Raw genomic sequence first — 23,354 nt, 5'->3', positions numbered from 1 at the left:
TTGTGGCCACTTGGGAGTGAATCAACAGACGAAAGATCTTTCTTTCTCTCCTTCCCCAGTTCCAGGTCGCACTGTTGGGAGCCCAACCAGCTCCACCCACTAGGGTCTCAAGCTTCTGGCACATGTGCTGGCCTGGTGCCTTACCTCTCCACATATCCAAGATCCAGGCCCATTGAAGTTCTCCAGGCCTGGTGCACCAGCACACCAGGGCAGCATGCTGTCCTGGGACACTCTCCTCCCTTCTCCCCTCCCCTTCTCTCGCCTCCCCTCTCCTCTCCCTTCCTCTCCCCAGACAAGCACATGAGGAAATCCACAAGTCTGTTCCACTTGCTTAGACATGAGCTCCCAGGTCCCCACATGCCCATTGGTGCTATGCCCCTAGCTTCCACTAAGCCCATATCACTGCCCAGCCCAGCCCAGCCCAGCCCAGCTCATACCTCATATCTTATAAGCTGAAAAGAGAGAGCTCCACGCAGGCATTGGATGGGAGCTGGGCCCGTGAGCAGGTCCCAGTGGGCTTTGGAGACTTGGGTGAGGGGCCGGGATGGCTCGTTCCCTGTGGAGTTTGTGAATGTGGATTGTGTTGTCTTTCCTGAATGTTTGTGTATGTGGGTTTATTGCTGTGCGGTTACTAACCCTGCTTTCCCTTGTTCCCCATTTGCTCTGGGGGAGGACAGGTGCACGGAGGAGGATGGGCTGGGCTGCAGGGAACTGTGCTCTGCTGCCAAGCCACTCCCCACATCCCCACCGTGGTCCTGCCCTCCTTCCATTGTAGATGCAGCATGAACTGGCAGGAAACCTTTCAGAGCCTGGCATTTCTCAGTCTATGCAACATCCTCAGACCCAGCTCTGTCCATCCTCCTCTCCCTCCCCAGCCACCGGCACATGCGTGTGCGTGCACGCATGGCCTGCTCAGAAGATTTTTATGTTTTTTTGTGTCCTCCTTCCACATTTGCTTTCTTTAGTCATCCAAACACTGTTTTCTTTCATTTCCATCACATTCCGCCCACCCCGCTTCGTTGTAGTTCTTTACTCTTCTCCCAGATTCTTAAATCTTGCCCCTAGGTGATTTTATTTTTCATTCCTGACACTTGTGGGTGCTGGGGAAAATGCCCAGAAAGTTGAATCAGAAGAGGATTGCATTTTCTGTGAGCTGCGCCAACGCCCTCCTCCGCCTGGACCCTGGCATCAGCACAGGCTGCCGCAGGTGCTGCGCCCTCGGGGGCACGCGGCGTGGGGTTGAGTAGGTGGTCTTTAGGAGCCCACATCCTGCTAACCTTTGTGGAATAACTGATTCTGTTCCCCAGCTGTTGGGACATCTGGCCAACTGTGTGACGTCTGACCCACAGATCCAGCCAACCACGGATGGATCTGATCAGGAGAAAGGAATTCCACCTGAGGTAGGCCCACACTGACTTTTCCTTCTATTGTCGTTTGTCACGGTACAGTGCCACAAAGACTCACACTCTGGTTTTAAAGAGCAATCCAGATGTGCTTAGGTCCTATTTTGTTCTTGGTTTTTAAAGGTTTATTTTGTATATTTAAAAGGTGAAATAAGAGATCATATATGTGTGGTTCATCCCACAGATGGCCACAGTGGCTACTGCTGGGCCAGACAGAAGCCTGGAGCTTCATCTGGGTCTCCCACAGGGGTGGCAGGGACCTCGAGCTTGGGGCTGTCCATTAGCAGGGAGCTGGATCCAAAGTGGAGCGGCACCCAGTGTGATGGGGTGCCAGTGTCGCAGGCGGTGACCTGACCAGCTGCATCCTGTGCAGTCACAGAGTGCGCGTCTTTGCAAATCCTGTGCTGTTCCGTCAGGGAGGGGGGACCTGAGACCAGCCCCTCCTGGTCCCGGAGGACACCTGTCATCTATAAACGCCCTCAAAGTAGGGAGCGGCGTGGAAACGCGGGTTATCTTGTTGCTGAGGGTGAGGTGTTGTAGTCCCAGTGCAAACTGCTCTGTCCAGAGGACACCCTCAGGTGACTGGAAACGGCCCTGAGTTTGCTCTATAGTGTTTTCTCACACACTGTCTGTGGAGCCTGCCTTGGTCCTGTGTGCTCTGGCTCTGTGTCAGTGACGGGAACAACTCTTGTCCAGCCATTGGCCATGTGACCTGAGGAGCACTTTCCCTGATGCCATCTCTGCGTCCTTGAGCCCACCAGCTGCCGCTTTTGCTGGTGTGCATTAGCAGCTACTGGGTGTAGTGGCTGAAAACTGCCTGTTAACAGCCAGTTTTTCCAAACTCGCAGTCCCGCCCTTTGGCCTTTCTTGCAGTTTGGGGCTATGGAGAGGGTTAGGTGCCTGAAAGTGTAGGATCGTGCCTCTCTGCTCGTCCTGTTCTTGCACCTCACACTTCAGCGCTGTATTCTGTCCTTTTACCGTCAGCCACCCCAACCCTTGAGCTCTGGTAGGTTTTTGCAAAGTAGCATGTAGTTACTTAAGGGATGTTGAGTTCACTCACATTTATGATTAAGTAGATGTCTATTGCTTTTATATTCTTATTTTAAATCTGTTGATTTTTCTTTATTTGAAAGGGAGCTGGAGGCGGGGTCGGAGAGGCGCTGGCTAGAGACCAACTGACCTCTCCTATGTGCCGGCTCACTCCCCGGGTGTATGCCACGCTGGGGGCTGTGCCAGGCCGAGCCAGGAACCCAGAACTCCATTCGGGGACCCTTCGGCTTTGGCAGAGATCCAGATACTTGGCCCATCTTTTGCTGCCTCCCAGGTGCCCATCAGGAGACAGCAGAGGAAGCAGGGGTCAGATCAGACCCTCACGCCCACAGCTGCTGTGCCAGTGTGCCCAGTGCCCACCCTGCCCTGCCTGGAAGCTTTTTTTCTTCTCACCATTGCCTATTTCTTTAGATCAGTCAGGGTTTTCAAAAGCGGTGTTTTTTTCCCTCTCTCCCCTCCACTAACTAGTTTGGAAGTACGCTTTGTATTTTGTGATTCTGCACTCAGTCACCCCCTTCTTCCCAAGCCTGCAGCATTGTGACGCCTTGTCCGTGTCACTGCAGAGGAGGCATCCCTCTTCCTCCTGTCAGTATTTGCTTCCCTTTGAGTCATGCTGACCCTGTTCTCTGTTCACTATTCCTTCATGCTTCTCCGACTTCTCCTCTATGGTTGTTTTCTAATGTTTCTTTTAAAAATCTTAATGATGTGTTTATTTGAAAGGCAGGATTTGAAGGAGAGACCTTCTGTCTGTTGACTCACTCCCCACATGACATTTATGGCTGGGGCTGGGCCATGTGGGAGCTGGGAGCCTGGAGCCCCCTCCCGGTGTCTGACCTGGGTGCCAGGGCCCAGGAACGCGGGCCGTCTGCTGCTGCCTTCCCATGCACGTTCACAGGGAGCTGGGTCGGAAGTGGAGCAGCGAGGGCTTGAACCTGTGTTCATATGGGAGGCCAGCATTACAGAGCCAGTGGCACCACAGTGTTGCTCAGTGGGGATAAGCAGGGTGGAGGGAATGTCCACTGCACTGTGGTGGTTGTGGGCCATCAGACATCTCCCCTTACGGTGGCGGGGAGGCCCTGTTCCAGAGTGATCGGGGCCTGTGTGTGTCAGAGACCTGGGAAGTGTGGGTGAGGAGGGAGAGCAACGCGGACACAGCACGTAAAACGTCAGAACCCATGCTTTAATAGACACGACATCACAAAGGAAGGAGGCCAAGTGCCTCCGCAATCTCCATAAAAATATGAAGTTCTTCTCCATGGTAAACTTTGCAATAGAAAAAGTGTAATGCCGTCTGGAAACCGTGTCATTTACAAAAAAGTCCACAGAGGCCAAAGATGGCTAACACCACACGTAGGGAAGGAGTGTGAGTGGCCAGTGGGGGGTGTCGGCAGAGGGAGGGGACCTTGGGGGTGCCATCGGGGCTGGTGCAAACAGCGGCCCGGTCCACAAAGCACAGGTACAGTCATTTCAGATGAAACAGCGAAACAGGTGATGGAGTTACAAGGTAGTTACTTTCTGCCTACTCTTGGGCGCAAACCAGATTATTGCATCGGGTTTTCCCAACCTGAGCCCAAGCTGACCAAGCTGTCCTCCCGGGGAGTCTGTGAGCGGGCGTGGCTACGCGGCCAGTGCCCCTCAGCCGGGGATCCCTGGGACTGAAGGAGGTGGGGGCGGGACGAAGGGAGGGCCTTGAGGTGAGAAGTGTTGCGTTTTGCTGCATGCTGATGTGGACCCAGCTGTCCATTTCAGTGGCGATTTTCTCTTGTTGGTCCTGGTGACCAGGGGTTCCTGAGAGGAGTGATGGCTCAGCTCAGTTGCTGTGTGCTGAGGAGCCGTGGGGGCAGGGCAGGGCATCCCAGTTTCCGGGACTAAGGTGAAGCCTGGCCCAGGCAGGGGGTCCTTTCTTTACCCAGCCTGCCCCCCATGCTCAGGGTGCCCAGGCTCCCTTGAGCACTCTCCTCCTAAGCTTGGGTTTTACGTCGTCTGTCCTGGGAGTCAGAAAACTTCGCCTTGAAGGGCCCAGTATTGGATATTTTAGGCATTGTGGGCTAAGAGGTAAAATTGAGAATATTGTGTAAGTATTTATATAACCATTGGTAAAATCTATCCTTAGCTCAAGTCCAAATGTGACCTGTGGGGGACCGATGCCACCCGGAGCCCAGCGCCTCTGTGACGGGTGTGCCGTCTTTGGTGTGAACTGAACTACACTGGGTTGCGTGCTTTTTGCTTGGGACGGCACCAGGGCCCAGGGGCGGCAGGGCACGCCGCAGCTCTCCTGGCTGTGCAGTGCTGGTCTCCCCTTGTTTCCCTCTCTGAGCAGCCTATTGTTTATAAAGCACTTCTCTGCCAGGGTGGGGCTCCCGAGGAAGGGCACAGCTCCGACCCCGAGCCGGGAGGCCGCAGCGGCTGTCCCAGGAACAGGCTGCCCGGGCCAGGTAGCAGCCTGCTCTGGGACGTGCCCTCGCAGGGGGGAGGAATTATCTGAAAGAAACATTTAAATTGTCCACCAAAATGTTGTTCTAAGGATGGTTTTCAGTATTTCATTGCTTTATTAAAATAAATTAAAGGCTGTCATCCCCCACTGGCCCAGTCCTTGCCGTCTCAGGGCTGTGGGCACTGTGGGGGCACGCACCGACCCCGGGCTGGAGGGGACGGCAGTGACGGTGGGCAGCTGACCGAAGGGGACAGGAGCTGAAAGGCGCAATTCTGATTCAACCTCATTAGCTGGGGAGAGGTTGTTGTTTTTGCATGTGAGGAAGCTGAATAATTCTAACCTTCCCCCTAAGCTTGATAATTATTTACTGATGACTGTTCAGAATTTGACATTTTACAAAACCTTTTTGAGATTTTTAAAAATAACAGCTATAAATGCAAAGTGCTATTGATAATAAAACCAGGTTGTTTATCCATGTACAAAAAAGATCAGCAATGTTTTAAAAGCACAAAGTTGCATTTTAAATCACAATTGCATAGTTCTGAAATGCCTGGATAACAGTTATGTAAATTTCTTAAGAAAATTCAAGTTTGGTTGGCAGTGGGGCCCAGAGGAGGGTGGCGAGCTGGGTGGAGCAGAGCCGGGCCAGGTGCGGGTGCCATGGATTCTTGTCGTGGCCGTGGGCGCCCCTTCCTGTCTTGGCTGGGACAGCACGTGCTGTGAACGTGCCCCTGAGGGTCTGTGCTGCTCCCCCCAGGACACCTGAGCAGGAGCTCTGCTCCCCAAGAACAGAGGCCGGGTTTGGAGGAGATCCTGTTGTGTCTGCCTGAAACCCCATGGTGAGTGTGGACAGTGCCTGAGTCTCCGTGCTGACCCACGGCAGTCCTGCTTTGGGGGAATCGGCCCAGAGGAGCCGCCATGTATGGTGGTGGCCCTCACCCCGAGCGTGCAGAGGCGGGAGGTGGTGCTGGTGGCTGCATGGGGACGACCCCGCCAGCCCGTCCAGGACAGTACTGGGAGTCTTGGCCGCTGTGCAGATGCTCTAGCACTTGGAGGAGGGGAAGAACCTGCCCGGGGACAGGAACTTGTAGCCGTTTCCGGAGGGGAGTCTCAGAGGGCGCGCAGGTGCGACGCTGGCAGGGCCCACAGTCTCAGGGCGCCAGTGTCCGTTGGGGGGTGCCTGCTGTGGCGCCGACAGCTCCTGCAGCTCCAGCCTGTCCACCCCCTCCTCCTTCTTGTTGTGTCGGGGGGACAGGTTCAGCAGGCTGAGGACGTCCCTCTTGGACGTCAGGGTGCCGGGGGTGCCCCGGAAGAGCTTCATGGGCCCTGGCGGGTGCTGGGGTGTGCTCTGCCAGAACATCTTGAGGTTGTGGACAGCCTGCACCTTCTCATCGATGGCGGCCATCTTCAGCTTGTCTAGGTCTGGCGCATCAGCCGGGCTCGAGCGTGCGGAGCCAGCCGAGGAGTAGGAGAGTGCTGGGGATGGGGCGCTGCCCGCGGGTGACTGGTGACCCGAGCTGGGGGACAGGTTCCTTGGTGACTTGGAGATGTGCCCACTGTAGGGCGAACTGGGGTACTTGAGCTTGAAGAGTGGCTGGTCAGGAGAGGGGCGGTCGCCGTGCTGGCTCGGGCTGTCCTTGGCGGACGTCTCCGAGGCCGTGGGGCTGCTGCAGCCGGAGCCCACCTTGGGGAGGGACGAGCTCCGGGTGGGGGGCTTTGGTCTCACGGGCACTGGTGAGGCCTGGCTCTTCTGGTGGGACAGGACGGGCCTGCTGAAGGCACTCGTCTCGGATGCCCTGAAGACGCAGCCACTGGGCACTGGGCGCACGTCCTCAGGGCCGGGGCCTTTGGTGGCCTGGCCACTGCGCTGCAGCCGTTCCACGGCCAGGAGGTGGCTCTGCGTCTCCTCCAGGATCTTCTGGGCCAGCTCCTGCGGCTCAAGCTTGGGCTCGCTCTCCTCCTGGGACTTCACGGTGCTGTCTGTCTCGGTGCTGGACTGGTCCGACTCCCCCGTGTCGGAACTCGCCAGCTTCCCCACCTTTTGGAAGGGGGAGTTGGGGCTGGGAATGAGTGTCATCTTTACTGGGGAGTTGGGGGTGCTGACACTCCCCCGGGAGCTCACGGAGGCCTTGGGCCCACCCCGTGGGACCTTGGGGTCCGGTGAGAAGCGGCTCTTCCTGCTCTCGGGGTAGGCCAGGGGCTCAGTGCTGATGATGGAGAAGCCCTCGTATTCTTCTTCTTCCCTGTGGCCCGCGGGGCGGCTCTGGGTGGGCAGGGTGGCCCGCTGCGGGGCGGTGTTCTTGGCCCGCTCGTAGTCTTGCCGCGCCCTGGGGCCCCCACCTTCCAGCCCCACCTCGGGCTTGGAGACGAAGCTCATGGAGGAGGCAATGGAGCTGAGGCTGTACACGGAGATGGCGTCAGAGGCCACGCTGTCCACACCCGTGGGGGAGAAGGGTGGGTGCTGGAAGCCCGCGGGCAGAGCATTGGAGACGGACTGTGCAGAGGCCAGGGACTCCAGCGAGGAGGAGCTGTCCAGGCTGAGGCGCTTGGGCAGCTCTGTGGAATCTGAAAACAACCAAGCGGGCACTTAGCTGGGCGGCTCTGAGCTGCTGCCATGCTCCCAACACCCGGACAGCACAGCCAAGCCCTGGCCGCTGCTCTGCTTGGGACAGAGCCCTGTGTCGCCGTCCTAACCCCCACCCTGTCCAGGCTACTCAGGAGGTAGCGCTCTCCCTTTCAGCTGCCTCTCCCCCTACCCTGCCCACCCTCACTGACCCTTCCCCTGCCCTGCAGGTGTCCCTGGAAGAGCCCAGGCCAGACCTAGCCAGTCACACAGACCCTGCGAATGGCTGCTGGCCTTGGGGGCCACGACCTCACTGCCCTACTCCGCTCTCCTCGCAGGCCGCGTCAGCACACCAAGCACCCCGTGGGAGTGCAGGGCCCGGCTGGCCGTGCGTGCACCAGCACACCCCCATGCACTGTTCTCCCACGGTGCCGGCGCCAGGGAGGCTCTCACCGAAGAGCGCGAGCAGGGCCTGCAGTGCAAAGTGCATGGCGCGCCGGCTGGCCTGCTTCCCGGTCTTCAGGATGACCTCCTCCTGACCGACCTCGCAGAGATCAAAACCTGGGGGAGGGTAGAGAGACTGTGAACACGCGCTCCCGTGGGACGCTCTACACCGAGTGCACCAGGGCAGCCACTGCACGTGGCCCTGTCACCAGATGGGCTGCTCCACTGCTGGGCTCTCATGCACTCGGGCTGAGCTAGAGCAGGTGTGCCTACAGTGGCTTCTCTTCTTTGTCCCGGAAGCATCTGCCTAGAGCATTGCAGCCAGAGATGGGCCATGCCCTCTGCCATGGCCCAGGACTGTGGGTTGCAGCTCTGGCTGGCCAAGCCACCTGCAGTGATGGCCCTCTGCCCCAGCCAGGCCAGTCCTCTCCTCAGGGCGCCAGGCCAGCTGACGTGCTGCTGGACAACACTGCAGGTCTGTCTGCCTGAGGACAGGCTGCCTGCCCGAGGACAGGCTGCCTGCCCGAGCGGTCAGCACCCAGAGTCTTACTGCGGGGATCGCCAAACCGCACCTGGGGGCCTGTACAGGCAGACTCGCTGGGGCAGCACCCTGGCATTCTGGGCACCATGACTCAGACATGGTCCCTGAAGCCAACAGGAAGTTTCCAAGGGCTCCAGCAGGACTGCACTGTGCAGCCAGGAAGCCACAGCAGTTCACCTGGAGCCACAATGCTGGCTCCAAGTCAGCTCCCTGCTAATGGCCTTGGAAGTCCCTGCCTCTACCAGGAGACCCTGATGGAGTGTGTCTCTTGGCTTGGGCCTGGACAGCCCTGGGTGTTAGGCACAGGTGAGGAGTGAACCAGCAGAGGGAGGCTTATCAGTGAGGTCTTCACATGACCGCCCCAGCCTACCCAGGGACTCTGCTGAAAGGCTGTGCCAGGTACCCCAGCCCTGCCACCTGCCAGTTTCCAGAAGCAAATGGCAGAGGCCACTGCTTTGGAGGGCTCTGAGTTTATGCTTTCCTCAGCACAGCGTACCCTCCGAGAGCGCGTGTTAAGGGGACAGAAGCGGCCTAGGCGGCCAGGTGCATGGTCCTACCCAGAGCCGCCAGGAACTCGTGGCAGCCAGGGAGCCGCCACAGCTGCACGCTGATGGAGACCTGGATGGGCGCTGCGGCGAAGTCCTGCTCCTTCTCGCTGGCCTGGAGCTGCACCAGCACCTGATGGAGCTGCCGGGGAAGAGGCAGGTGTGAGTGACCGCCTGCGCTGGTCTCAGACGCTCTCCCCTGAGCCCTGAGCCCGGCACTGCTAATGACCCTCTCCCTCTCGCCTCGCGGGCAGAGTGCCAGGATCCTACAGGGGACTTCCCGCTGCCTTGTTTGAGATCCAGGGCACTGGGGGGCCGGGGGGCCGAGCAGGGTAGTGGCCTCGGGGGCTGCTCACAGCAGCTCTCAAATGCACAAGAGGGGCCTGCCTGCCAGCTGCCCATCAGGGTCAGCAGTGAAGAGGAAGCGTGGGTCTCAGTCCAGCACACAAGGACAAATGCGTGTGGCCACTGGGCGCACCGCAGGGCTTGGCAGCCCTCAGCATCACTCATGCTGACTGTACCCACCCCTACTGTCAGGGGGAGCCTGACCACGTCAGATCAGGGACATAGACGGGCAGAGCAGGAGAGGGGCAGCCAGAGCAGAGCAAAGGGCTGGCTCAGGCCAGCTGGGCTGGAGCCGTGCTGGGCAGTGCGTGCATGCCAAGCTCAGCGCATGGACGGGGCTGGTGCAGGGATTGGGGGGGCGGGGGACAGGTCGGGGCCGCGGGGTGCTCACCTTACCAGTCGCTACTGAAAGCAATACTCACCATTCCCACCATATTTTTAACAGCCTTCGGCCAGCAGAGAAAGAGAGAGAAAGAGAGATTTAGACTCAAGCACAGGCTGTTATGCAACACGAGCTGATTGCTGCTTTAGGAAGCACCATAGCAGGCCGTGGCTCTGACTGCCACTTGGGAGAGGAGCAAGAGCCAGCAGGGGACACACACAAGGGGACGTGCAGGGCCAAGGGGCACAGGCAGGGTCAGCCGGGCCTGTCCTTGCTTGCCAGAAGAGGCTGGAGGGAGTGAGGCACAGTGGTCAGCTGTGTGTGTGGGTCCTAGGTGAGGCCACTGCTGCTTGTGGGACACTTCGGCACAGCTCCCTGGGGCACAGTGGGGAAGCAGTTGGAAAACTCCTCGCACTCCCCCAAAACCTGCTCTGCAAACCAACTCATGCACTTCTTGGCTGTTTGCTTTTGTAGAGCGCACGTCTGCTTCTGCCTCCGGACAGCGCAGTCACGGGGCAGCGAGCAGGTGCTCACGCAGAGACGGGGCGGCTCCAGGCACCCCTCAGGTGAGTCCTAGAGGGACAGCTTTGTTTCTGTGTGGAAATCGGCTGCTTAAGAGATCTGCCTGAAAGCCCTGGGAGCAGCGCTGCCACTGTCTCCAAGCTCTGCATTCCACAGTAACCAGGAAAAACTCCCCAGGCGGCTGCTGATGGGGTGTGGCAGGGAGAGCTGCTTAGCAACATGGGCATCCCCTACGGGCACCAGTTCAGGTCCTGGCAGCTCCAGCCCCCTGCTGATACCTGAGAAAGCCCAGGTTGGAGATGAGGATGGGGTTTCAGTCTTGTCTGTCTCCACCACTGTGGGCATTCAGGGAGTGAATCAACAAATACAAGATCTTCGCCTCCCCCACCCACTCCCTTACTGTGTTTGTAATTCTGCTTTTTGAATTAAAAAATCTAAACTGCTCCATGCTCTTCAGGGGCCTCCCACATATGGGGCCATCCCGGGATTATGTTAGACCCCGCTGGCTGCTCAGGGGAGAAGCCCCCAGGTTCCCGCCCACAGCATCCTGGCTGTGGTGCACAAGCGGGGCGCGGCTCTGTCAGCCAGCTGAGGAGCCAGGGTGGGATGGTGGGGGGTGGGAGGCCATGACTGGAGGCTGGGGAGCTGCCCTGCGAAGGTGGTAGGACAGCAGCCCGGGGAACTGCCACCTTAGAACCAGCAGGTGCAGGGTGTGGCCATAGCCACCCGCCCCCAGGCCGCACTTACCCGGCTGATGAGCTGTTCGCCAGTCTCTGACGCTGTGATGAGCTTGCACAGGGCTTGGAGGGCAGGGTTGGGTAGACCTGAACAAGAGAAGGGCAGGAGTTACTTGGGGGACTCCTGCACCCACAGTCCTGCCCTCTCCCAGAGCAAAGAGCCTTCATGTGGCATTGGTGGTGCTTGGAAAAGGTGACCCCCGAAGAGAAGGTCCCCAAGGAAGGAGGTGGAGCAGGGCACACCCCAAGCTTATGTCGTCCCCTCAGGATGGGCCTGCTCCGAGGGTCCGCGTGGACACTTGGCCTCCAACAAGGTCGTCCATGTGGCTCTGCGCCACTCCCAGCTGTCAGCAACTGCTTGCAGGATTTACTTCCTGTCACCTTTAAAGGGGCAGGGCCTGGGACGAACATGTCCCCCCACTTCCAGGGAAGGCAGATCCTGGGGCCCTCCCCTTCCCCACGTCCTCAGCCCTGGGCTCACCCAGCAGAGACTGCAGGGTGCTGCTGCACTGCTGGAGCCGGTCTCCTGGGTCAGCGGTGGGGAAGAAGACGGCCGCTGGCAGCCCACTGGCCGGGGGGTCCAGGCGGAAGCCCACAGCAGTGAGCAGGGCCTGCCAGCCAGGGATGCCACCCACTTTGTTCTCCACGCTCTGCTGGGACGTGTACATGGCGTTGCGCTGCCCGTTCTGGATGCGCTGTAGGGACTTCTCCACCTGGCAGGACACAGGCTCGGTCAGAGGGCTGACTAGCCAGACGACAAGGACACCGGCTTTATGGCCTGCCGGGTGCCACATGGAGGGCCCTGTCACTTCCCTCAGCGTTCCTGCGCTGGCTCCTCACACAGGCAAGCCCAGGTGGCTGGATAGTAAATCTCAGCCTGGGACCCACCCACAGCACAAAGCTGCCGCCTCCTGGCCACTGGAAGGACCCTCAGCTCCTCCAGAGCCCCTACTGCAGCTAGGGCCCCCCTCCGCAGTTCGGCCCTCTCACTGTCCCTCAGCGCCGGCCTCCCCTTCTGCCTTGCCAGGGTCTCATGGCTACCTCGACCCATGGCTGAGTTGCCCATACTGGGCACTATAATCATGCTTTCCAGCAGGCCTCTCCATGACCCTCCAAGTGCCCCCTTCCCTGGGCACCAGTGGAGAGGCAGAGAAGCCCAGGGCGCCAGACAGAGGAGGTAGACCAAGCACAGTGGGCAGGAGCTGGCCTTCCTGGCAACATGTGCCTGACCCACTGGCCCAGGAACCCCTGCTCCTGGGACCGTGGGGCCGTGGAGCTTGAGCCACAGCCCCGCAGCTAGCCCAGGAGGCAGAGCCAAGGAAGGAGACCTTCGAGGCATGCCCGAGGGGCCTGGCCTGGGACCAGAAATGGGCACTAGGCAGAGTTCCATTTCCTTAGAAAGGCAGCCTGGGATCCCAGCAAGGAAGAGAGAGCTGTGGGGTAGTGCCCAGAGGCTGGCATCGGTGGCAGCTGTCTCCTGATACATACCAAGCCATTGCAAGTGGCACTAGCCTGTTCACACCCCCAACGGGGTATGGGTTGGCTCAGTGTCACCAAGAGTAAAGAAAGAACCACCCCACCTGGCCTGCCCTTCTGGAGGAGCCAGAATTTGGCACAGCCAAGGGATTTGCCTGCCAGGAGCTTCACTCCTGCCCTGATGTGTGTGCAGCTCCAGTGGGGTGGCGGCATGGGGCTGTGCTTTATGGCAGAGGTGTGGAGCCACGTGGTTGTGACGGACCACCATGGTGTCCAGGCCTTGTGGGAGGAGCTGGTGAGCTGGAAGGACGCGTGGGCTGTGAGCGGCCCAAGTGCCCCAGAACTGCCATCCAGGTTGCTGGTGATGCCAGGAGGGCAGTTTGCTGCTTTGTTTAGACCAAGACCGGCCTTGGTTTACCCCCTTGCCATCAGCCAGCAAGTTCAGCCAGACCAAGAACACTATCTTGTAGCTGAGCTCAGGGAAGAGACCCTGCACCCCACTGTCCCCTCCCGTGTGCGTGCAGCCCGGGGGCGGGGTACCGCCGGCCTCTCACCAGGTGCAGCAGCACACGCAGGGCGTCCCGCGCTCGCTCTGGGTGCTGCAGGATCTCCGTGAGGGCCTGGCCGATGATGGACGAGGGACTGTTGAGCTTGACATCATTCCCGATGAGCAGAAACCCTGTGGGGAGCGAGCACAGGAGGTCACCTCGGCAGGAAGCCGGGGCCAGCTTCCCCCTGTGCAGGTCCCTTTGGAGAGCCGAGGTTGGGAGCACAGTGGTGAGCCAGGGGTTCTGATGGGGCTCCTGCCCCCCAGCTCCCCTCATGCCAGGGCCGGGAGCACCTGCCTGGGCTGTTAGGTTCAGCCGCGCACACAGTGAGTTTCCCCTAGTGAGATGTATGTGTAAGCACAGGTTCTCCTGGGTGGTCCGCCGTGCCCCAAGGTTTAAGATGGGTCAGGATGGTTGTGATCCCCAGGATGGTTGGGACCTGGGCTGGGCTCCGGGGCACCACAAGCCTGGCCTCGCCCCGCAGAGGGTCTCTGCGCAGGACCTGCTGCGTGCGTTCTCCCCACCATGACCTGGCAGGCAGGGGGCACGCCGCACGCTGGCTGGGGACCTCACACCGGTCACCACAGGCACGCCCTCCCTCCCGGCGGGCCGTCTGCCCAGGACATGTCTGCCATCCTCACAGGGCCTCGTGGCTGCCCAGGCACTGGCTTCCAAGAGGGTAAGCCCTCTCAGGTCTCACAGCAAGGCGTGGGCGAGGCCCACCCTAAAGCCTGCGGTGGGGTGGGGGTGTTCCGGGTGGTCCCCACTTGCCCCCCAGAGGCCTGGTCCTCACTGCTGTGTTCTGTGACAGGAGGAGGGGCTGCTTGGGCCGGTGAGCTGGGCTCCACACACGCAGCCCTGCTCACTGCAGCTCAGGCCTGGGGCCGCGCCTACCTGCCCAGTGCGAGGGGTGCGAGAAGGCCTTGCTGCTCTGCACTGCTTTCATGGCCTCGCCCAGGGCGGCGCTGGCCTTGAGGCCGCTCAGCAGGGACGAGTAGAAGGCGTGGATGAACATCTTGGATGCGGCCACGGGTACCGGCCACAAGGACACCAGCACACACTGCGCACCGGCAGCTAGGAAGGCGCGGGTCAGCGCCACGACCCCGTCGGCCGTGACTTTGCTGTTGGACTCCTGGGAGGAGCCGAGCACCACCAGCTTGACGGGCAACCGCAGGTCCAGGACGTCGGCCGCGGTGAGCAGCAGCTCCTGCAGGGGCGGGCAGTCCGAGATGCTCTCGGCGTCGCTGGCGTCGTCCTGGACCCGCAGAGACTCAGGGATGGTGTAGGGGTGTCCGAAGGAGCTCTTGCTGCCGGCGGGGTTGCCGTCTGCGCTGGGCGTGAGGACCAAGGCAGACAGCTTCCAAGAGATGTGGGTGGCGAAGTGCACGCACTCGGCCTGGGTCAGGGCGCTCATTACCCTCTCCTTGGTGGCCACACTGCCCACCAGAGGCTGGCAGCCCAGCAGCTCCGACACCATGTAGGCCTCCTCCTCGGCCGACGGCATGGGCCCCCACAGCCACCTGTCCATCACCGCCGACGGCAGCTTGGGGTTGCCGACGACGGCTGCCATGGAGGTGGAGCTGGAGTACGTGGGCGAGGTCTTCCTCAGCTGAGACTAGGAGGGGACACAAGCAGGTCAGCATCTACAAGTGACACTTCCCATACCCTTGGACCCCCTTCTGCTCGGGCAAGTGTCTGACCTCCCGCCACCCACACCTGCTCTGACAAGTTCTTGATGAGAGGACTGGGCAGGAAGCAGCACACTTCCTGTCCGTCAAGTCCTTGGGGTCTGGAGAAGAAGTGAGCGTGGGTAGTGACCCACAGTGCTCACTCCCAGGGGTCCCCGCACAGCCCCTGGGAGTAGCAATGGCTCCGGGTTTGTGCACCTCGGCCTCAAGGGGTGGCACCACACTGAGCCCTTAGGGATGCTGCACGCACAGACCATGGCTCCCTTCTGCATGCTGGCTGCCCAACACTGCAGCAGCAGACAAGCACAGCGGTATCCGTGTTCTCCCCATGGAGATGTCAAAGATTGAAGCTAACCTTCTGGCACCTCTGCCTGGTGCCTCCCTGGTTAAGGTGCGAGCCTGCTGCTAGCACCCACCTCGGCAGGCGCCGTGAGAACCAGCATGACTGAGCCAAGGCCCAGCCAGGATTAACAGGCTGAAAAGGAGTGATGGGGGCTGCCTGCACACAAGGCCCGGAGCTTCGTTCCTGAACAGGAGGGTCCTGAGCCAGGGCCCTGCTGGGTCGGCTACAGGGGAACGGACACAGACAGTGCCTGGGCTCAGAGTGCGGCTGGCAAGGTCAGGTCCTCGCGGTGGAGGCCATCCTGCAGCTGGGGCAGCAAGGGGGGCAGCAGTAGGTCAGAGGCCGCGATCCAGGCAGGAGACTGCTGCCCACCCAGCTGCCATCGCTGAGGGAGACAGGCTCAAGCCTGCCTGTGTCCTGAAAGCCGCCCTGTTTGCTGCCAGGGTCTGCGGGGCTATGTGCCATTTGACACCATCTGATCAGCCATCCTTGTCCTCGGCCCCTCCCTTGGGCAGCGCCAGGCAGGGGTGACCAGCTCCCGGGCCATTCAGCTGGCCTCAGCTCTGGGCCTTGGTGCAGCTAGGAGCTGTTGCTGCAAAGTGGTGACTCCCTAAGGAGCAGAGAGGAGTTCTCACCCCGAGCCACACTGGGAGTCCTACCTTGGCGTGTGTGCCCAGCGAGCGGATGGCGGGCACGGCGATGAGGGCGAAGCGCTCGTAGAGGTACTCGTTGGAGGAGCTTCCCTTGAGCAGGGCGAAGGGGATGAGGTAGAGCTCCCCCTCCAGCACCAGGACCAGCTGCCGGTGCCGACCCACGGGGCCGCTTGAGTGCATCAGGCCCTGCGGAGGGAGCACAGCAGGCTGATGGGACGCCCTGCACAGCGAGCTCGCTCCCAGACCGACTGGGCAGCACTGAGGCTGGGTGAGCTGGGTGGGCAGAGCCATGCTACCACTCGGATGCTCACGGTCTCGGAAAGGCCCAAGTAGGTAGGACAGTCCTGGTCCAGGGTGGCGCCCCTGGGAGGGGAAGGTCCCAGCTGCAGCCTGCCAGTGGAGGGTGGTTTTCAAATGCCACAGAATCCTCTGGAGGCCCTGCTCCCTGCCCGCTGCTAGACCCCTCCCCGCTAGAACACGGCCATGGCCACACGTGGGCCTCATTAGAGGTCAGCCCAGCAGGTCTGATCTCAGAGCTCATCCTCCAAAGCAAGCCACCTCACGCTCTGCTTTCATCCCAGGGCAGGCCCGGGGAAGAGCCAGAGGCAGCTCCATGGCCTGGGGTCCCTGTGGGTCAGGTGCAGGGGCGGCACCAAGAACATGGGAGCAAGGCACAGGGCTCCGGCAGCAGCAGGTGGGGCGCCCGTACGCCTTCCCCACTGAGCAGTTAGCTGTTGCCCAGGCTCTGGGACACTCGGTGACCTCACCACCCATGGGGGCCAGACAGGGGCGGATGCCCACAGAGCCCCCAACAGACAAGTGGCCCACGCTTCTGTTCCCCATGGGCACCATCTTTCCCAAGATGTTGCCCGTGGAGACGGAGTCAGCGACCGTAAACACCGACGAGAAGGCAGAGCAGACCAAGATGCTGCAGGCGCTGCTGTCATGGGGACTGGACCCCACCGGCAAGGGCTGGCTCCCCTGGCTCTCACCCGCCTGCCCAGGCGGGGCTGACAAGTTGTACCCCCAGGGAGAGCTGCACGTGCCTGACCCATCTGCTGGGCTGCCCTGGGCACATGGCTGAGAGTGGCAGGAACACTCGACTAACCCGAAGTGACAAGTGCCTTGCAGGCCGGATAGATGCTGGGCTCCACACAGCGCCCCCTCCCCTGCAGTTGCCCTCTGACCTCCCCCCCCCCCCCTTGAGTCCAGCTGCAGGGACAGAAAGCAGAAAGGAGCTCCCGTGAGCCCAGTGCACTTCCCTGTTGGCTCTCAGCCCTTTCCCAGCGAGGAGTGAGCAGTCGCCGTGCATGGGGGAGGGAGGGTAGAACTCTGAGAAGGGGACCCCCATGCTTTCCTGGCCGAACTCTGGCACCTGAACCAAGCCTGAGGCCTTGCAAGAGACAGCAGCTCTGGGGGACCCTCTGGAAGGCGGTGGGGGGTGGCATGATGGTGTCCTGACCTCAGCCATGGGGTCAGCAGGGGCAACAGTGATGGCCACTCCCCTACTTAGCAGCACAGCTCCCAATATAGGCAGTGAGGAGACCTCAGGCCCCTTGCCACATGCACCTGTGGGCCCACCCCCAGCGTCCCCAAGGTGGCAGATGTGCATCCCCTAGATGCCAGCTTACCCTGTGGCCACTGACGGCTTCTCTGTGGGCAAGTCCCTGGCACTGACAGCCCCCCCACACGTGAACCCAGAGGGATGAGGGGTGCATCAAGGTGAGGCTGGGGCTTGCCCTGGGGAAGCCCTCACTGCACCCACGACACCTGCTTCTGCGAGGCCCATGCTGGCCCTTGATGGCTGAGTGCGTGGCCCTGGTAGCGGCCGTGTCCCCTGTGATGCTCAGCAAGGTGCCTCCCCAAAGCCCACGGCCACAGGGAGGCCAGGCTGTGGGGGCTCAGACCCCACTGGGAGCATACATGAGCCGTGGCCAAGAAGGACTCAGCAATGCTATAGTCTAGGCGTCTAAGGCTCGGCGGAATATGTACATTAGTAGAAAACTGCACACATTTAATTTTTGCTTGTGCCCAGAGAAACATCTTTCTACTCCATTTTCCACAAACTTTTGGAAGGCTCCTCGCTCTCCAGTAGTGCCACAGAAACAAAATGCCTACCCAGATCCAAGGCCAGGCACTGAAGGGCAGGGAGTTAGGGGGAGAGTCCCCATCTGCTGGTTCACTTCCCAGATGGCCACAGCTGCCAGAGCTGAGCCTGCCGAAGCCAGGAGCTGCTTCCGAGTTTCCCACGTGTGTGGCAGGGGCATAGAGTTCGGGGGCTGTCCTCCACTGCTTTTCCAGATCATGAGCAGGGGGCTGGATGGGAAGTGGAGCAGCTGGGACGCAAACCAGCACCTGGTTGTCCAACGTGGCACCTTTGCCCACTAAGCCACAATAGTGGCCCTAATAAGTAAATCTGTTTAAAAAAAAAAAAGGAAAAGGAGAAAAGTGGTGTTTGCACACACTCCCCAGGTCACCAAGCAGCACCCGGTTGTCAGCTGAGCAGAGGGCACTGGAAGGCTGCCAGGGTCTGCCAGTACCTAACAGAGACCCTGCCAGTCCCATCTGAGACACAGATGTTCTAGAACCTGAAGTTTCTAGAAGTGAGAACTTGCTTTGGAGAGAATAAGACAAGAAAGCCAGGCCCGATACGATGGCTCAGTGGCTAAGATCCTTCCCCTACCCACACCAGTTCACGTCCCAGCAGCTCCACTTCCCAGCTCCCTGCTTGCAGCCTGGGAAAGCAGTTGAGGACGGCCCAAAGCCTTGGGACCCTGTACCCGCATGAGAGACCCAGAGGAGGTTCCTGGCTCCTGGCTTTGAATTGGCTTGGCTCTAGCCATTGGGGCCACTTGTGGAGTGAACCAGCGGATGGAAGATCTTTTTCTATCCTTCTCTGTAAATCTGCATTTCCAATTTTAAAAAGTCCAGGACACCGGATTTGCTTGTGTCCCAGCAGACCGAGCACTGTGTGCTGCATTGCGGGCAGCAGCGGGGGACAGCTGTCGGGTCAGTGCTGCCTCTGGGACTGGCTGCACTCCTTCAGCCATCTCTCGAGTCAGGTGCACCCAGGGCTGCCAGTACAGGGTGCCTGGGAGGAAGGGGCTGCAAAGGCCAGCCCCTCGCAGTCTGGGCCTGGTGACCCTGCAGCCAGAAACCAGGGCCCCAGGACCCCGCACACTCGGAGGCACTCCTGCCACACGGTGGCCACTCACATCCAACTATGCAGCAGCTCCGGCCTGAGCCGGCGGCAGACAGGCAAGCCCTCAGGGTGCACCTTCTCCAGCTCCCCTCACTCCTCAGCCTTCAAGGGCCACACAGTCTCCCTATCTCCCGGCACCCCTTCCTCCAGCCCTGATTGGGCTGCTGGGTGAATTCTGTCTCCTACTGAGTCCAGGACAGGAGCCCCACCCTGCAGGCCAGCAAAGGACCACACATTCTGGGTAGCAAGGCCTGGAAGAGGCCTTTGCCTGGGCAGCCATGGTGACACGTGGTGGGAGCCACCTGGAAGGGCTAGGCAGCACCAAGTTTTCACACCTCACAGGCTGGGACACAGTGTGTGTAACACCTGGCCCTGGGTCCAGGGGGAGGCAGGACTAGCTGGTGCCTGCTCACCCCCATCCTCACACGCTGCCACCTGCCACTGGTGGCAGAGTGGGGATCCTGCAGCCAAGGCCCTGGCCTGTAGTTCTGCCAGCAGCCTGTGGGGATGTCAGAGATGCATGGGGGTTTAACTGGATTCCCAAGTGAGACAGGCACCTTCTACACATGCGCACAGGGACCAGCAGTCCTTAGCTGACCCCCCACCCCTGAAGCACAGAGGTCAGCTGCCAGGACACACAAGCACTGATGGTACGCTCAGTCACATGCTGTGTGTGTCTGGAGGTCCCAGGGAGTCCCCCGGAAGACCTCACGGGTTGTCCAGGTCACAGCCCCCCTCGGGGTCCTGATGACAAGTCTGCAGAGGTACAGGGCTTGCGGCAAGCTGCACAATCCACCCTGGGACTCCTGACACACAGGGAGGGAGGGGCACACACGCAGAGCTGCTCCTCTTGGTCTTGTCCTGGTAGCTGCGTGGTTTCAGCAAACATTGCCCAGGGCTGTTGGAAACAACCCTGCCGAACGGCCCACACCACGTTCTCACCAGACATGCAACCCGCTCAACTGTATCCTGTGAGCAGCCACACAGCTAGCTGCCTGTGGCTTTGCCTGAGTCATGCAGGGCAGGGAGAGGCAGGCTGCATGTTAGAGAAACATGACACAGGCCAGCAGGAGCCAGAGGGCCAGCCTGACACCCAAGCAGCTCCAAGGGGTCGCACATCCCTCACCCTTGACCGGCTCACAGCAGCAGGTGCACCCAGACCTGCCAGGTGGCGCTGAGTGACTGTGGGTGGGATTTCAGCCAGAGGTTGGTCAGCGCCACCTGCCACCACAGCCCAGGTGAGAACCCCCTTCCCTCCTTGGAGCTGCATGGTGGTCCCGGCACTCCTGCCCTTGCTTTCTGTCACCGAGGCGCTTGTGAGCAACTGCCCACATCCGTCCCCTTCCTAATCAGTTGTGCAAATGCTTGCTGTCCTAGGGTGATGCCTGCCCTCACAGGAATATTACTGCAGATGTCTCCATCAGAAATCAGACAGCCTGGTGGTGGGACCGCCAGCTCCAGGACCTTGGCCGCCCTCCCTGCTGGTGTTTCTCGGGACAGCCTGGCTGTCTCCACTTCCCTCAGTCTATACAGACAAAGGCACACAGGGGGTCTCTGTCGCGTTGCACCTGCTGCAGAGCGCGCAGCTTCTTGGTGTCCGGCTCCTTGACGCCGCACAGGGCATTTCACAAAACTCCACCAATGGTCCTGACCTGCCAGAGCCTGGCCTTTCTCACCAATGGGCCACCCCTCTGCTCGTGCTCCAGGACAGGGAGTTGGGACGAAGCCCCCAAGCTCCAGAGCTCAAGAAGGCAGTCCCCAGGAGTCCTGGGGTCACAGCAGAGGTGAGCGATGGCTTCCAGGTCATCCAGCCTTTGTTGCTGGTCCTGCTGCCTGGACTGACAACTCCGAGGGCCTTGGCTATGCGTGCTGGGAGGGGCGGGTGTTGGCCTGTGCTCCCTGCAGGAGCAGGGGTCCAGCCCGGCGAGCATTCCCCCTCCAGGCTGAGCTGCCGAGGGAGCCGTGGCCTGGACCCACACATTGCCACTAGCAGCGTTTCTCTGGTGACACTGTCTCCTTTGGGCATCAAGCGAGCCTGGACTTAATGCGTGCTGACGGCTCCCGTGCGATGTGGCCAGCCCTCCTCAGAGAGGAGTGGACGTGCTCGCCCGTCTTGACAGCAGAGGACAGGGTGGTTTCTGGAAGGGGCCCGGCCCTGTGCTTCCCTGAAGCCAGATTAAATCAGACGCCGGGCCTGCGGGAACATACCGCACTCTCACCCTTGCCTGTCTGACCTGGCCCCCCAGACGTGGCATGCAGCTAAACAAAGGCAGTTGTTCAAATAATTCTGTGCCCCATGTGAAGAGGCTAATTGGTTTAGGCTTGACGTGTCAGCGATTCGCGATCTGGGCCTTCCGCTTGCATGTGGAGCCGGGCTGGCTGGCAGCCGGCAGCACACTGAGTAGCTGCTGGGTGGTGGACGGTGTCCTGTCGCCCTCTAGTGGCCTCCGCAGCCACACAGGCGTGTGCCCGTGAGCCGCCAGCGCCAAGGTGCAGCCCTATGCCAGGACAGGTGAGAGGTGGGACCTCCCGGCCACGGAGCTGCCACTTTCCAGCTGAGCCCGGTGTCCCTTCTCCCTGCAGCTCTGGCCGCTCAGCTCCCCTCTGTGTGCCTGGCACTGGCCAGCAGCTTTTCTACAGCTCCACAGACCCACGTGGAAGATGGAGCACACTGTGCCCTAAGCCGGTGCCAGGACGCCAGGACTGAGTGAAGGAATTGACTCCAATTTTTCAGCCGGGGGTCTGGCATGAGTCAGCGGCCATAGCGCCTGCTGCTAATGGATTCCAAAGCTTGAACAAGCTCTCACCCCATGGCACAGCCGGAACTTGAGCCATGAGAGCGTGTCCATGTAGCAGGATCAGGCTGTCCCCCCCGTTTCTGGGGCAGGTGAGTGGGGCTCAGCACACCGCCTCCCACCCTGGCTCCCTGGCTTGGTGGAGGCGAGGGCTGCCAGCAGTTGGGCAGGGCGAAGCTGGCGGACATGGGGCAGAGTTTCCTCCTTTCCCAGCCCCCTGCAGGAAGGCATGATTCTGACCACTGAGCTGCTCTACCAAGGCGCAGTGTATAAGTCTCGCCCTGCCTGTGGCCCCAGAAGAAGCATGGGGCGTCCTCTTAGCCACAGGGTCACATATGAGGGAGGAAGGCTGGGTCAAATCCCTCGAGCAGAAAGCACTTCCTCTCCTGCCCCTAAAACCTGGGCTTCCCCTCGTTCCCACCAGGACTGGCTCAGCCGCTCAGGCATGGGTACCCACAGGCTTGTCCGCTGACCACGAGCCCATGTGGGAACACGTAGGGCCTGGCTCAGTGTGGGTGGGACAGGAGATGTCCCCTGCCAGGCGGCTGACTCCTTCCCTGGGCCTTCCAGCTTCTATGCTGAGCTAGGCCTGCGCTGCGCCACGTGCTCTGAGTGCGGTGCCAGCTACGTGGAGGTGAGGGACAATCTTTGCTGGCCCACAGACAGGTGTCGGGGGGAGGGCAGCACGGTGAAGAGGCCCAGGAAGAGCCCAGCCCGAAGTCCAGCACCACAGACACTGGGTGTGAGAGTGCCCCCTGGTGGACAGGTGGGTGAAGCGCGCAGGAGCGGCGGCGGTGTGAAGGATGCTGGAGCTGGGCCAGGGGAGACCTGCAGGTCTCTGACCCCCACCCCGCCTCTCCCTTCCTGCTCCCCACTTGCCTGGATAACACCCACTGTGAGCATGTGGGAGGGGAAAGGCCTGGTGACACTGGATGGTTTGTGCCGTAGCCCGGGCAACAAGGGCACGCACCTGCACGGGGAGCCACACGCAGCCTCGTCACAGACTCCCGCAGGGTGAGGGGGTACTGGACAGGGTGCCAGGTGTGTGAAGGTGGAGTTGAGCAGGTAAGACAGTGCTGTGGCTGGGGCCTGAGGGGGTGTCTGGGCACGAGCAGCTGCCAGCCCCACGTGCCACCACCATGGTCTTCTCATGAATTCTGCATGTCACCCAGACCCAGTCAAGGGAACCGACAATGGAGGAACAGTGGCTTGGCCAAGGTCACGCTGTAGGCAAGGCAGCTGGCACACATCCCCAAGGGCTCTGAACACTGGACAAACCGGGAGAGTGGAGAGCAAGCTGGCGGCCAGGGCAGGGACAGGTGGCAATATTTCCTGGGGACAGTGGAGTCACTGTCAAGCTGTGTCCCGAGAATGCTCCCCCTCTGCGGTTGGCCACCTGCCACCTGTGAGACATCTCCCTACTACCAGCCCCACCATGCCCCTGGCCTCCCTGGCCATCCTGCAAAGGCGCAAGGGCTTCCAGACCCCACAGCACTGCCAGCCCACTCGGTGAGCCAGGTCGAGCTGCAGAGGGATGGGTACAGGCCAGGCCAGACACGCCACACAACACCCGTCTCTCTCGGGTGAGAGTCTAGGACAGTGGGGGAGCATCCAGCCCAGCAGGGTGGGCAGGTACCAACAAGCCCTTTCCTGGGGTCCTCTCAGACAGCCAGGCAGCTGGGA

The 23,354-nt window shown here is 60.7% G+C and overlaps 1 protein-coding gene and 1 long non-coding RNA gene across 3 annotated transcripts in view; one reads left to right on the top strand and one right to left on the bottom strand.

Annotated features, from left to right (window-relative positions):
- Positions 1–396: 396 nt before the first annotated feature.
- On the top strand, positions 397–10,227 carry LOC121171901. 2 transcript variants are annotated; one of them, XR_005886174.1, is made up of 3 exons: positions 397–531; positions 1,066–1,400; positions 10,182–10,227. It is a non-coding gene; the product is annotated as an uncharacterized LOC121171901 (long non-coding RNA). The 2 variants fall into 2 exon arrangements; XR_005886175.1 differs by having other exon boundaries at positions 397–1,207; positions 1,308–1,400.
- The window catches only part of TTC28 (tetratricopeptide repeat domain 28), a 499,891-nt gene continuing 482,466 nt past the window's right edge, over positions 5,930–23,354 (bottom strand). Inside the window, exons 15-23 of the mRNA XM_041003608.1 lie at positions 15,681–15,860; positions 13,885–14,605; positions 12,997–13,121; positions 11,448–11,679; positions 10,977–11,053; positions 9,748–9,771; positions 8,993–9,122; positions 7,904–8,011; positions 5,930–7,452 (exon numbers count right to left, since the gene is read on the bottom strand). Coding sequence (XP_040859542.1) covers positions 5,930–7,452; positions 7,904–8,011; positions 8,993–9,122; positions 9,748–9,771; positions 10,977–11,053; positions 11,448–11,679; positions 12,997–13,121; positions 13,885–14,605; positions 15,681–15,860 — 3,120 coding nt within the window. The remainder of the gene's footprint in view (positions 7,453–7,903; positions 8,012–8,992; positions 9,123–9,747; positions 9,772–10,976; positions 11,054–11,447; positions 11,680–12,996; positions 13,122–13,884; positions 14,606–15,680; positions 15,861–23,354) is intronic.

The sequence above is a fragment of the Ochotona curzoniae genome, unplaced genomic scaffold (assembly GCF_017591425.1).
Source record: "Ochotona curzoniae isolate NIBS_2020 unplaced genomic scaffold, NIBS_Ocur_1.0 scaffold_274, whole genome shotgun sequence".
NCBI classification, from domain to species: domain Eukaryota; kingdom Metazoa; phylum Chordata; class Mammalia; order Lagomorpha; family Ochotonidae; genus Ochotona; species Ochotona curzoniae.
The sequence above is the reverse complement of the archived record's forward strand: the minus strand, read 5'-3'. Positions and strand labels throughout refer to the sequence as shown.